The sequence below is a fragment of the Anser anser genome (assembly GCF_964211835.1).
Source record: "Anser anser genome assembly, chromosome: 20".
In the NCBI taxonomy this organism is placed as follows: Eukaryota; Metazoa; Chordata; class Aves; order Anseriformes; family Anatidae; genus Anser; species Anser anser.
Window position 1 is genome coordinate 8528582 of NC_139741.1, and position 12820 is coordinate 8541401.

Here is a 12820-nt window from a genome sequence, read left to right on the forward strand (position 1 = left end):
ACTATGCGAGGAGCTTTTTGTGTGGGCTTGTGGTTAAAACCTGATGTGGAGGTGGAAAAAAAAACTGAGGTGGACGTGGGCTTGGGGTTAAAACCTGAGGTGGAGGTGGGCTTGGGGTTAAAACTTGAGGTGAAGGTGGGGTTAAAACCTGAGGTGGAGGTGGGCTTGGGGTTAAAACCTGAGGTGGAGGTGGGGTTAAAACTTGAGGTAGAGGTGGGCTTGGGGTTAAAACGTAATCCAAAGGTGGGCTGAGGTGGGACTTGTGCAGTTTCCCCTCAGCCACCAACTGGCCCTGGTAATCATCTCGAGCCCCGTCTGCCACCCAGGCTCCACACACAACGAGCGTTCCCTCAGCAGCTGCATAGCACCATAGCTTAATAACACTGCATCTGGGACACTCATTATTTGAACCCACCAATGAACTGTGCCCAGTCCCTTCCCTCCCACCCTGCCAAGACCCCCAGGTCCCCCCATATCTCCGGGGGTCCCTGAGGAGAACCCCCCATGCCCTCCCGCCCAAACCCCAACCCCTGACAGGACTGAGGGGGGGCAGTGGGCAGAGCCACAACCCGCCCCCGCCCCCTCTCTGCCTGGCCCCGCCCCGGCTGTCAGGCGGCGGCCGCCGGTCCCGCGGGCAGGGGCTGGGGCTGGGGCGGCCGCGGGATGCGGCGCTGAGGCGGCGGCGGAGGTTCGGCGGCGGCGGCGGCGGCTCCGCGCTGGAGGCTCCGCGGCGCTGCCTCCCGCAGCCCCATGATGTGCCTGGAAAGCGACGGCTCCTCCGGCAGCAGCCCGGCTTGCGGCGGGCGGCTCCGAGCCGGTGACGAGGAAGAGGAGGAGGAGGAGGAGGAGGAGGAAGAAGAAGAGGGCGAGCGAGGCTGCTGCGGCCGGGGAGCGGAGGGCGAGGTGCAGACGCTGTCGGGCAGCATGAACCCGCCGCCCGAGCGCCCCGCAGCCCGTCGCAAGGCACCGAGCCTCGGCCGGGCACGCGTGGCGGCCGCCGGCATCCTCAGCGTGGGCAACGTGCTCAACTACCTGGACCGGTACACGGTGGCAGGTGAGGGCAGCGCGGCCTCCCCGCTGCTTTCCCCGCCGTGGGGGGGCTCCTGGCTGGGGTCCCCGGGCGGCATTTGGGGGTTTGGGGTCGGGGGGAAGCGGGGCTCGGTCCCCGGTTGGGTTGCAGGGGTCCGGGCTCCGTTTCGCCCTGGTGTGGGTTAGGGTGAGGCGGGCTGCTGCAGCGCCCATTGTGAGGCCCCCGTGGTATTGTTCTCTGGTTTGCTTTAATTTTATGGGAAATAAAAGGAGGAGTCCTTTGTTTGTCCGGGCTTGGCACGGGGGAAGCGAGCGGTGCTTCCTCGGGCAGCGCCGACAGGGATGCTCGAGGTGCCGTGGGGTGCCAGCAGCATCCCCAGTCCAGGTGGCAGCTGCCACTGGGGAAACGCAGCCCCCAAGAAAACGGGGTGCAAGCCGTGCCGAAGCAAACCCCCTTCTCCAGAAGGGTCTCTGCCCCATGGACCTGGCAAGCAGGTGCCACCAGCACTGGGATGGGTGCTGGGGCGTCGCGCTGCACCTTGCGGGGCACCTCTCGCCTTCGAGCCGGCAGCGAAGGGCGAGCCAGGCGCTGCATGCCCCAGCGGCTAGCGCTGCTGCGAGCCTGGGTTTGGAAACAAACGCGTGTCAGGATGCACTGCACAGTCCCCGGAGGGGACTCCTCGTTTGTTCCTGTCAGGCGATAGCAGCGGGGAAGAAAACGATCGCTGAAGTTTTTCTAATTAGAAATGAAGTAGGCTTGGCGGCACTCAACTGTCTCGTGTAATTAACTATAATGCATATTCTGCGTTTGGCAATACTGATAATTTCTGTCTTCGGAGCTTATAAATGCGTCTGCGCATGTATAAATTTTGCTCTATGCATATACATATTTTAATCGCTAGGACTCGATGTGGTGTTAAGCAAATCAGCGTATTTGTTTATGCTGCATTAAAATATGTTTGTAGGGCAGTAATAGGGTGCAAGGGATACAAATCCAGTCGTTGCTGTCAGCGTAAGTTGGCCAGGATGGTTTGGTTCTGTTTGTGGTAGCAAAATGGAAAGGGTTAGAGTGAAAATTTAGCTGACTGTTGTTGTGGCTTTTTATTATGATATTTAGACAGGGCTTGCTCCTTCTGGAAATGCAAAGGCCCGGTCTTGGGAGGTACCAAGCAGTCACTTGGTCCTCAGCATATTACGGGAGGCAGCCTGAAGATCCGACATTGCTCTGTTATTAGGCGAGGAAATTGTAGTTTGCTCCCTCACCCTCAAATAGGAATCTCTAGCGCGGAGAGTGACCACGAAGCACCATTTTCCTTCCAGGTGTAGAAAGGTTCTTTTTCAGGAAGCTATCCCCCATCACGCATACACAGGCTGTTTATATATATGTATTTAAATCATTATCTTATTCACCTGTTTGTTAAGTTACTTTGAGCAACAGTTCTGTCATCTCATTTTTTGTCTTCAAGTACAGAATATGTGGGATGCTCTGGCAGGGGAGGGGAGAAGCATCTTCATTTGTGGGAAGGCTGAAAAGTGCCTGACCAAAGAGAGGATAAAAATGCCTGTCTGCTGGGATGTAGCATCACCAGCACTACAGTATTTCTAGGGTAAGCTCTGGTTTGGCAGTACTCAGTAACCACCCCGTGGAACTTATCTGCTAGCTTTCAGCTTGATAGCAAAGGTTACGAGATCTCCAACATCAGACTTTCCCTTTAGGGACGGCTGGGGGCAGAACCAAGTTTTGCACGACCTATTTGTCTTGTGCTGGTTGGTATTTGTTTTTCAAACTGATGTTTTATAAAGTGCTAATCTGAAACAAGGAACAATTTAAATCTGGTCTAATAGAAGAGCTGTGGTAATAAAATTATATATTTTTGTGCTCAAAGCTGACTTCATAATGAAGTCTTCTTTAAAAGCAATCTTTGCTTTTATTTGTTGAGTCTCAGTGCATACCACATACTTATGTGACGTGCACTTGCATATGAATCAAGCTAGCACTTTGAATATTCAGTTCATGTCTCAAGACAGGTAATAATTAGTGAATACAACCCTTCAGACCTTCAAAGTACGTTGCAAATATGAATTGTTGCAGCAACATAATAAGGTGCTTTAACACTAGCCACATTACGGCAGGGGAAGTAGCATGAGAAGTTACGACTCACCTAAGGCCAGTGACCTGCTGTGAGAACTGTGTTAATTCCTGGTTCCAGCTCCATCCAAAAAAAGTGTTCGGGAGCGGCGGTACCAATGGAAACTGGTTCCTGGGGACTTGTGTCTCCAGGGTGATCCCTGATGTGGGTTCTCTGAGGTCAAATAAGAGTTGACCTTTGTCATTAACCTTTCTCTTGGTGTCCTGTAAGAGTCCTCTACCCATTTTTTTTTCTCTTTTTTTAAAGGAAAACTTTAGGACTTCGTCCTGAAACGCCCCAAAGTGGTCAGTAGGCAGCTGACTGACAGACATGAGCAGAGAACCTGGTTGTTTGGCCATGATGCTAAAAGCATACCTTCTGTCTTAGTTTAAAACTTAATTTGCAGCTGTTTTGGTCTTCCTGGTCACAGATGCATGTTTTTAAAGCAGGTATATATTTAGTCAAAGTCATCATATTTAGAAAAGATGATGATCTGTGGAATTCTTTGTTGCAGATGTAATTCTCAGAGCATCTTCTGCTATTTTCTAGCTAAACCACACAGAATTTAGATAATGCGCATCCAGTCAGTGCAGGGAGATCTTATGTAACAGAAAGAAATTGGAGGCTGCCCCCTCCCATGGCACGTCTTGCTCCTCATTGCTAAAAGGTGGACAGCAAATGCGGTGTTCCTTGGTGTTTACACTCTTACTTCTGAATGCAAAGATCGTGTATAGTGAGGTGTTTTGGGGTAATCTTTTTCAGGTGCAGCAAAGAAAGAAGTAGGTACCTGTTTCCCTAGTTCTGGTTTCAAGGATGTCCTATTACAGGTGAAAGACGTTTGGGACGGGATGTGCCTTTTGGTATCTGGGACATTCCGTGACAAAACTGGAGTGCAGTTGGAGATGTGGGACATGCACAGCTTCACACCTGACACTGAGTTGAGGCCCTTTTGGGAATACACAGTAAAACTGGGCCTCTGCTGAGGGCCGTCCTATTTCTTATGGTTTAAGAATAAGTTTCTTCCAATACTTTCAAAATAAAAAGCCTGAATAGTAATATTGAATCTTTCAGTAACGTCCTAATGTTGGTGCAGAGCTGAGAATTCCCACTGCACATGGGGAATATTAGAATATAATGATATTTGGGAGAAGCTCTCCCAGACAAAATGTGGGAGTGCCTCTACTGTGGCTCTTATAAAGAAAAGATTGAAAACAGTGCTGAACATTACTGACTTGAAGGGAAATGATCCTCTGCAATTTTCTTAATAGGTCTTTGATCATACCGAAAACAGTTGCCTGTGGAAAGAGCGTTCTTTCAAAGAGCCATGGTATTTTGTTGCTATTAGAAAAACAAAAAATAAGGAAAAGGGAAGATTAGCAGTTATGAAATCCTTGTAGATTACCTGTGACACTATAGCATTTCAGCCATCTAGTGATGCTGGGACATATCCTTTTCCTTAATGAAGTTTTGGGAAAAGTCATCTTACCTTCAGAAGCTTGGAATGCGGTTTCGCAATTATGCCATGAATGACCTTTTACTGTGCCTGCTGTTGACGATGAAAATAGTCTTGCTTCATTTAGGGTGTCACCTCCACCTTCTAATTCAGACGCTACTTCCTGGCATTTCTGTAGTGCCTTTAATTTAAAGGTAATGATTTAATTAAGCTGCAGAACTCCCCAGCGAAGTGAGTGAGTCTTACTATCCCACTACAGAAGGGGAAGAGTTGTAGAGTGTCGGCGATTTGCCCATGGTAATGTAGTTAGTGGCACAGTCTTGGCTGGGACGAGTCCACCCTTGAGATTCTCTATCCCTGTGACGCAGTAAGCCATAGGCTTTGGTCTGGTGTTTTTGTCTTGTAAATGTCTCTAACTTGCTAATAACCATATTTGTGTTAATTAGCCTCCCATTACAACACATAGTTGCAAATACCATTCTTTGAAGATACACACACATGCAAATGATTACTGAAAGTTGAAAGTCAAGTTTAAAACTATGTAGTACAAGCTATAACTGAAGGGTTAGGAAGGGTTCAAAACTAACTCCAAATGCCAAGACATTCAGGAGTTTATGAGGCAAAACTGCTTTCTGTAATTTGTGAGTTCACGTTTGCAATTGTAATCTATTACCTTAATGTGTGAAATCTTAGACTGCATGAATATCATTCATGTTTCATACTGAATGGTCTTCATGCAATCTAAGGTCTCATACACGTGGTGGGATAAAGGGATCCCCCTGTCCCGACTGTAACAAGACTATGCTCAGTGCGTATAGTTTCAGGGAGGAAACCATTAAGTGGCAGTGCAAGCTCTTCATTTTTCATCTAGTGAAGCTAATCTGAGTCTTGCTGTTACCTAGGATTCAGCTGTAGAAGGAGTGCAATGCTGGCAAACACTAGGAAAGGATGCTTGAGCCAGTGGTGTCAGTAGCTCACAGACACGAGATTTTGCAAAAGAACAACAGTATTTTTTTTGCTTGGGCACCTGTTACTGGCTCAGAATTCAAGAAGTGCTGCAGTGTGAACAAAAGCTGGGAGCACTGAAACTCACACACTTCAGAAACGAGCAATAGAAATCACTCTGCAGCGCGACGGCAAAGACTGCGTAGTAGCATCTGGTTCTCTAATGTTGTCTTTTCCCTGTGCGATGGGCTTTACTGCACCGTCAGCTACTTCCTGTTTGCTGGTTCTTATGCGAGTTGGCAGGATTTGTTCCTGAGTATTTTACATTTCAAGTGAAGTCTTATTATGTTTAATCATAGTATTTTTCTTCCTTGTGATGTAGATTTGCCAGATAGTTACTATCTTTGTTATTATGTGCAGATTTTCCTGTTTGCCTCTGAGATCCTCTTTTATGCCTGTTGATTTATTTTATCCCTAAAGCATCCAAGCATTCACAGTCAGTGAATATGGGCTTTATTACATGGAGTTAAGGTCCTCATAAATATTCAGTGCATTCTTAAGAATGTGATGATCTTATTAGTCCCTTGATCTCTGAGACTGTCAATATTAGAAGCTGTGTGGAGAAGCTTCTCTGGTCAAAGGTGTAAGAATTCTGTAATCATTCCTTCAGGACTTTTCAAATACCATGCCAAGCTATAATATGGTTAAATTCCATCAGTCAACTTGTTTTCAGTTGTCCCTATTTATTACATATTTATTCTTTATTACTTCTCGTTGACTGTACACCAGAAGCAACTAAACTGCACGCTAGGTAGTATGGTAGAGTACTAGGTTCAGTAGACATGGTTAAAAATCAGTGACTTTGCCATAATATGAAAGTCCACAGCTCTTGCTTTGTATCTTTAGAGATGGTGTCCCCATAGTGCAGGGGAACTCATGACTGAAATATGGTGGGATAAAGTGTTGCCTGAATCAAAGTTTGTAAGGATGTAAAGAGGATCTTTATTATAAAGGTTTTGCTAACATGGGTTTGTGACACCTATTCAGGAAATTCAGTGGGAAACCACAGTTTTATTTTACAGATAGAAATTAAGAACTTTGGAGATCAGAACTTTTGCTGAGTTGCTTTTTGGCATCATCATTGCTTTATGTGTACTAATTATAGACGAGGACCCTGTAGTGCAGCTCCTGCTGAACAAGACAGTACACCCACAGTACTTATAATCCACATGCATCAGTGTTTTGGGCTTAGGTGGCAAGGTTTTGGTAGCAGGGGACCTGCAGGGCTGGCATCTGGGAACAGAGCCCAGCAGCTGCCCCATGTCAGATCAGAGCCAGATCCAAAAGGGACCTGCTGCTGGCCAGAGCCAAGCCTGTAAGAGATGTTGGTTGTGCCTCTGGGAGAGCAAAAAGGAAAAAAACTGCTGCACGACAGCAGCTGGGAGAGAGGAGTGAGAGCACGTAGAGAACCAGCCCTGCAGCCCCCAAGGTGAGTGCAGCAGGAGGCAGGAGGTGCTCCAGGCTCACAGCAGCAGTTCCCCTGCGGCCTGGGGAGAGGCCCCTGGTGGAGCAGGCTGTCCCCCTGCACCCATGGGTCCCACACGGAGCAGATCTCCACGCTGCAGCCCGTGGAGGAGCCCCCGGTGGAGCAGGTGGATGTGGCCTGGAGGAGGCCGCGGCCTGTGGAGAGCCCCCACAGGAATAGGCCCCAGGCCAGAGCTGCAGCCCGTGGAGAGGAGCCCACGCAGGAGCAGGGGGTCTGGGGGGAGCTGCCGCCCATGGAGGACCCGTGCTGGAGCAGTTTGCTCCTGAAGGATGGATTCAGACCCATGTGGGAGCAGTTTTTGAAGAGCTGCTGCCTGTGGGAAGCCCCTGGACCCCACGTGGAGCAGGGGCAGAGTGACCGTGAAGGAGCGGCAGCGACGAAGCGTCAGGAACTGAACGCAGCCCCCATTCCCCAGCGCTGCTCGGGGGAAAGGAATGGTGAGGGTGGATGGTGGAGAGGTGCTCTTAGTTCTCACTGCTCTACTCTGTTATCTGTAGGCGATAAATTACATTAATCTCCCTTATGCTGAGTCTGGTCTGCCCGTGATGGTAATTGGTGAGTGATCTCCCTGTCTTTATCTCAACCTCTGAGCTTTCTTTTCATCATAGCATCTCCCCTTGTTCTGGAGAGGAGGGGCAGCGGTGGAGCTTAGCTAGCTATCGGTGTGAAGCCACCACAGTCAAGAGATATCAGAGGGCTGTAGGCCACAGGTGGAGGAGCCTGAGGGAGATGAGACACAGGGGAGGTTAGTGTAAGGATCCCCAGCAGAGAAGCTGGTACGTCCTTCTGTAGGCAGCACAGCCAGAGACTGGGGAGGGATTTGAGGGAAGGCAATGGAAGCAATCAGCAGGTGTTTGCAGGCAGCATCTACCAAACATGATCAGGATCACAGCAAAAAGCATGAAAACGTCCATAGGAAATGGGAGATGGAGGATGACATCTTTCTCTCTAGTTGAGTTTTCTGGAAATTGGTGCCGTGGATGTAGGGTGTAGAGTGTTTCAGAGAAAAAAATAATGAATGTTCAAAATCAGTCCTATGAAGGACCCGTGAAATGCCTAAGGGGCCATGGAAGTTAATGGGAGTTGAGCAGGATGGGCTTGGGCTCAGAGCCCAAAGAGGTGCAGTGATGTGAACAACTCCTGCTGGTTTCTAGAGAGGTTTGGGTACAGAAGGTGGCATGGGCTTCTCATGCAAACTGTATTCTTGGTGAACAGGTCTGAAATTCTTGGTCTGAAACTCAAGAAGCACATCTGAGACAGGTACAGGCAAAACAAAAACAAAAGCTTGACAACGAAGTAAAACCAAACCCCTTAGTTCTGATTTATGAATACTAGAAAATCTCCCTTTGAGTTTGGTACTATTAAAATAGATTTGCATGCTCTTTATAGACTGAACGAGTACTGTACTTAGAATTGGCGTACGCAGTAGGCATCTCATACACACGTTTTTTTTGACATGTTTGCTTGCATTGTTGTTTTGTGGGTGTTTGTCTTGTGTAACCCAGCTATTTCTGTAGGGTTGCAGAGAGAGGAAGTGAAAGGGAGGGAACACAAGTTTCCCTGCTTCTGGTTTTACAGCAGTATAAATAATCAGGAAAGTGAGAATGTAAGGGATCCTGGATGGGATGTGGGTCCTCCACTTTGGGGGTCATCGCTTTGGACCTATTCCCAGTCAGAAGAGGCTGAAGGTTTCTTCTGGAGGGCTCTGTGCAGGTTTCTTCCCATTCTTCATGATGCAGTGTTTCATGAAAGCCTCCACACAAGACAACCAGCATGTTGTCTCCCAAAATATCAAACTACAACAACAAACAATGTGGTGAGGGTGATGTTTCAGCTCTCACCTGTAGTTTGTGTTGGGGGAACACGTGTCAGTCACCCCTCTGCAGAACTACAGATTTTCTATCACAACTGAAAATCGCAGAACACCTTTCCCTGAAGAGAAGGGACAGAAATACAAAAGAAAAACTCAGCTTTATGTCCTGCCATGCCTAAATGCAGCAATATAAATATGCCATGCTTATGTTGTTGGTGAACAGAATCATCTCCTACAGGCTTTTTTTTTTTTTTAATACCTTTCCTATGCTTCTGCTTGTGACCAGCAACTGCAGTGGCTGATCAGAGCAGCGCAGGGAGAAGATCGGGGCTATACAGAGAAAAGCTGCAGTAGCAGCTTGGAGCTTGGCTGGCAGAATGAGAGAACCACATGGTGGAATGAAAATCCCTTCAGCCTTGGCATGTGATGGTGGTTTTTTATTTTTATTTTAAGGCTGCGTTGAGCCAAAACTGCTCTAATCCATTTTGTTCCTTGTTCAGGCTTTTGCCCATAATTAAGTAAATAACAGAACACAGTTAATTATTTCTGTTTCATAGCTTTCAATTTTCTTGAGTTGTATTAGAAACACATTGTTGTTACTGCCGTAGAACGTGAGCCCTGTGTTCTTGGCAACATGGAAAACAACAAGAGTGGGTGAACTGACAGGTGACAGGACTTCGGCCTGTGTGGAGCCTGCAGGGCTTGAATTAAACTTACCTGCAGGTTTGCTTGGATTCCTGTGGCTGTCCTGTGATCTGCACTCTGCATATTTTCATTCCAGAGAGGAGATCCTTTGGAAGAGAATACCAGCAAAACAGAGCAGATCCAAAAAGGGGGGAGGTCGTGCCCTGTTGGGTACATGCAATTTTTGCTTTTTTCTGTCTCTCACCTCTTTATTTCATGATCTGTGCCTGTGTTGTAGTGATGACCTTGGATGTTTTGCATTTATGCTGGCATATAGAGTTGCTTTAGCGCAGTTTTTCTACCAGGTGTGCATTTTGGGAAGCTTAGGAACAGCTGTTTGCTCTTGCTGTATTCCTCTTAAGTGAGAAATTTCTCATTTGAAAATAATATTTATTTTTTTAAATTTGAAAATGTGTGACTATAACAGGATTTATTTATTTATTTATTTTCCCCAAAGAGATACTAGATTCTCAGTTTTATATTGCTGTTAGCATTGGGTTGTCTTCTCCAACAAACCCGTATCTGATATTGTAACCCCTATCCCAGCTAGACCCCTGCAGTGTGGCTGCGGCACCAGCTAAATGCTCTGACGTGGCACCAGCCGACCAAGCTCCGCTGCCGTCCGGGCTTTAAGTAATTGGGCAGCTCAGGGTACGGGGTGCTGGTTCTGGGACACTCGCTCAGGACTGCTTGAGGCGTGTGGGGCAGGGACTAATTTTGTGCAGTTCCAAGCATACTGTCAGTGCTAAATAATAATTAATACAGAATTGCAACACTATTAATAAATGGCAGCTGTGTATGTTTGGAAACAAACTTTGCAATAAAGAAAAATGATTTCTTCATTTTTTTTTCCCTGACACACCAATGCGGTTCCTAAAGAGCTGTCATTGCATGTGTTTGTGTGTTAAGCTATTAGGGCTCAAATACTGCTGCAGCTATACGACTGTCAAAACACCTATAATGGTCTTGTTATTCCATCCAGCAGCCAGAAATGCTGACTAACTTTCAGGATAACAATCTTTTATATATTCAGGAAACAAAATACCCATGGGCCACTGGTGACTGACATCTACAGTGCTCTGATTAGAGCTGACAGTTCCTGATCAGCTCTGTCTTGGCTGTGTTAGTCTCTTTTCTGATGGGGAAGGGAAGGACAAAAGCAATGTATTGTGATACAATCAAGAGATAAGACTTTTTTTTTTCTTTTTTTTTTTTTTTTCCCTCTGCAATTTTAAAGGAATTTGTGACTCAGAACTACCAAACACAGTACCCAGGTAATAGTGCTTGGAAGGGCAACCACTGATCTCTCCATGATGGCTTTCCCATAATAGGTTATGGAAAATACTAAGGTGCCAATTTCCAACTGTTAATTTTAGCTGTAACAACAATGTGCTGCGATTCCCGAGCTTCTGTTGACGGGCAATTAAGCAATCACCACTGACCAGTGTGGGGTTTTTTGTTTGTTTTCTTCCAAACAGTATTAATACAAAGGAGAAAATGATTTTCCCCCTAAATGAGAGGAATCCTGGTGTTGTGTTCACTTGTGCTCGCATGCAGTCTGCATAAACAATCTCATAATCCCTAATAAAAAACCTTGAGTCGTGGGTCACAGCGTGATGTTGTTGGGTGATAGCTCTGGGCAAAGGCTGGGCTCTTGCCCACTAGCTCTCTCTGCCCTTTCATCCTGCCTTTCTCCCCAACAGCATTCCTTAGCTGTTGAGGGAATAACGAACTTCATTTCATTTACCAATGTGTTCATTTAATTTGCGTTTTTATACGCATGCAGATGCTGGATGCTCACGAGCACTGTGCAGCAGTTCCCTCGTGCTGCGGTGCGCTTGCCAGCTCTGCGGTGCACTTTGAACTGTTCGGAAGCACTGAAAAAGCAATGAAATGCATTTGATAGATGTCATATATATCAAGGAATGAGTTTACTGCTCTTCCCTATTTCATTACAACAGAGGCTTGGTAACACAGCTGAAACTTACTCGCTTGCCATTTCCTTCAGAAAACCCGTATTTTTAGTTGGGCATAAATTGCACCTCTTGCGTGTTGGCAAATTCCAGCTTGGCATAAAGGACATCACGTGCAGCTATTTTTTGAGTTAGGTAAGTGCCTGGTTTTGTAAGCTAGCGCACTGTTTGAGACTTGCACCAACACCCATGAAACTGAGAAGACCTTTCACTGCTTGCTGAAATAAGTTTTGGGTTGTACTCTAAGTTGTTAGGGTTGGGGGCATCTTTCTTGAAGAAATAAACCTGTAAGTCCCAGCAGTTAGAGGTGCTGTGCAGGGGGACCACCTGCGCTTCTTGGAGCTCACTTCTAGCCCAAACACATGTATTGAGTCATTGCATGTGGCCCTTTCACAGGGTCTGAGTCTCTCATGCCGTGCTTAAGTAAAATGTGGTTTTAAAAACAGTTTTTGAAAGCTGTTTTACTAAAACAGTTTTCCAAGAAGGATTAAAATTACCTTTATCCTTAAAGGTGTGCTAAGATGCATGTGAAATTAAGGCCTTCTTTGGCAGCTGTTTATGGTGCAGTCAGTGAATTTTAAGTTGTTACAAAGCCTCCAAAACTATCAGTTTTTTGGACCATGGCTTGAGAGGGATTGCAGCAGTAGCTGAAGAACAGGGAGGTGAATCATTTCTGCTCTGCTTTTCATTGTTCATGTTAAACTTGTTTTCTCTCTCCGTAATCAGTAATGCTTCTGTATTCATAATAACTTTCAAAATCATGTAAAAATATATAATGGTATAAAAGTCAAAAACTGAGTGCCTGATCGCAAGCTTACATTTGCCTCAGAAATGTATACTTAAATCACTTGCATCACTGAAAGCCACTTTACTTCCTCAGAATAAATTAACAATAGAGCTATGTTAGCACCCGGCTTCTTGAATAAAAAGGCAAGTTATGTGAGTGGCTGGAAAGAGGTTTCTAGCTGTAAGCACACCTAATACAGTCTGAATTAGGATTTAACCTTCTTGATTTAGATATTTATTTGAGCTTTATTACACTCTCCCTTCGCGTTTTCCATGTGAATATGAAATATGTTCATCATCATTTAGTAATTACTGGACTCGGTAACCGGACAATATTTGTTTTTATTCACTCCAAGACTTGTGCAACTGAGCTGTAAGCTGTTTCAGTCTTGAGTGGGAGAGATTTCTTATGCAACTGCTGTCTGTGGTGAGAGATGTGTGCGCAGAACAAGCTGAGCCTTG

General features: G+C 46.3%; 1 protein-coding gene across 2 annotated transcripts in view; it reads left to right on the forward strand.

Annotated features, from left to right (window-relative positions):
- The first annotated feature begins 581 nt into the window (after positions 1-581).
- LOC310884569 (sphingosine-1-phosphate transporter SPNS2-like) overlaps positions 582-12820 on the forward strand; it is a 136182-nt gene continuing 123943 nt past the window's right edge. Inside the window, exon 1 of one of the 2 annotated variants that reach the window (XR_014574287.1) lies at positions 582-1054. Coding sequence is in view for 1 of the 2 variants with exons in the window: in XM_083806511.1 (XP_083662637.1) it covers positions 751-1054 (304 nt within the window). In the remaining variant the exon portion in view is untranslated. The remainder of the gene's footprint in view (positions 1055-12820) is intronic. The other variant, XM_083806511.1, reaches the window with a different exon arrangement.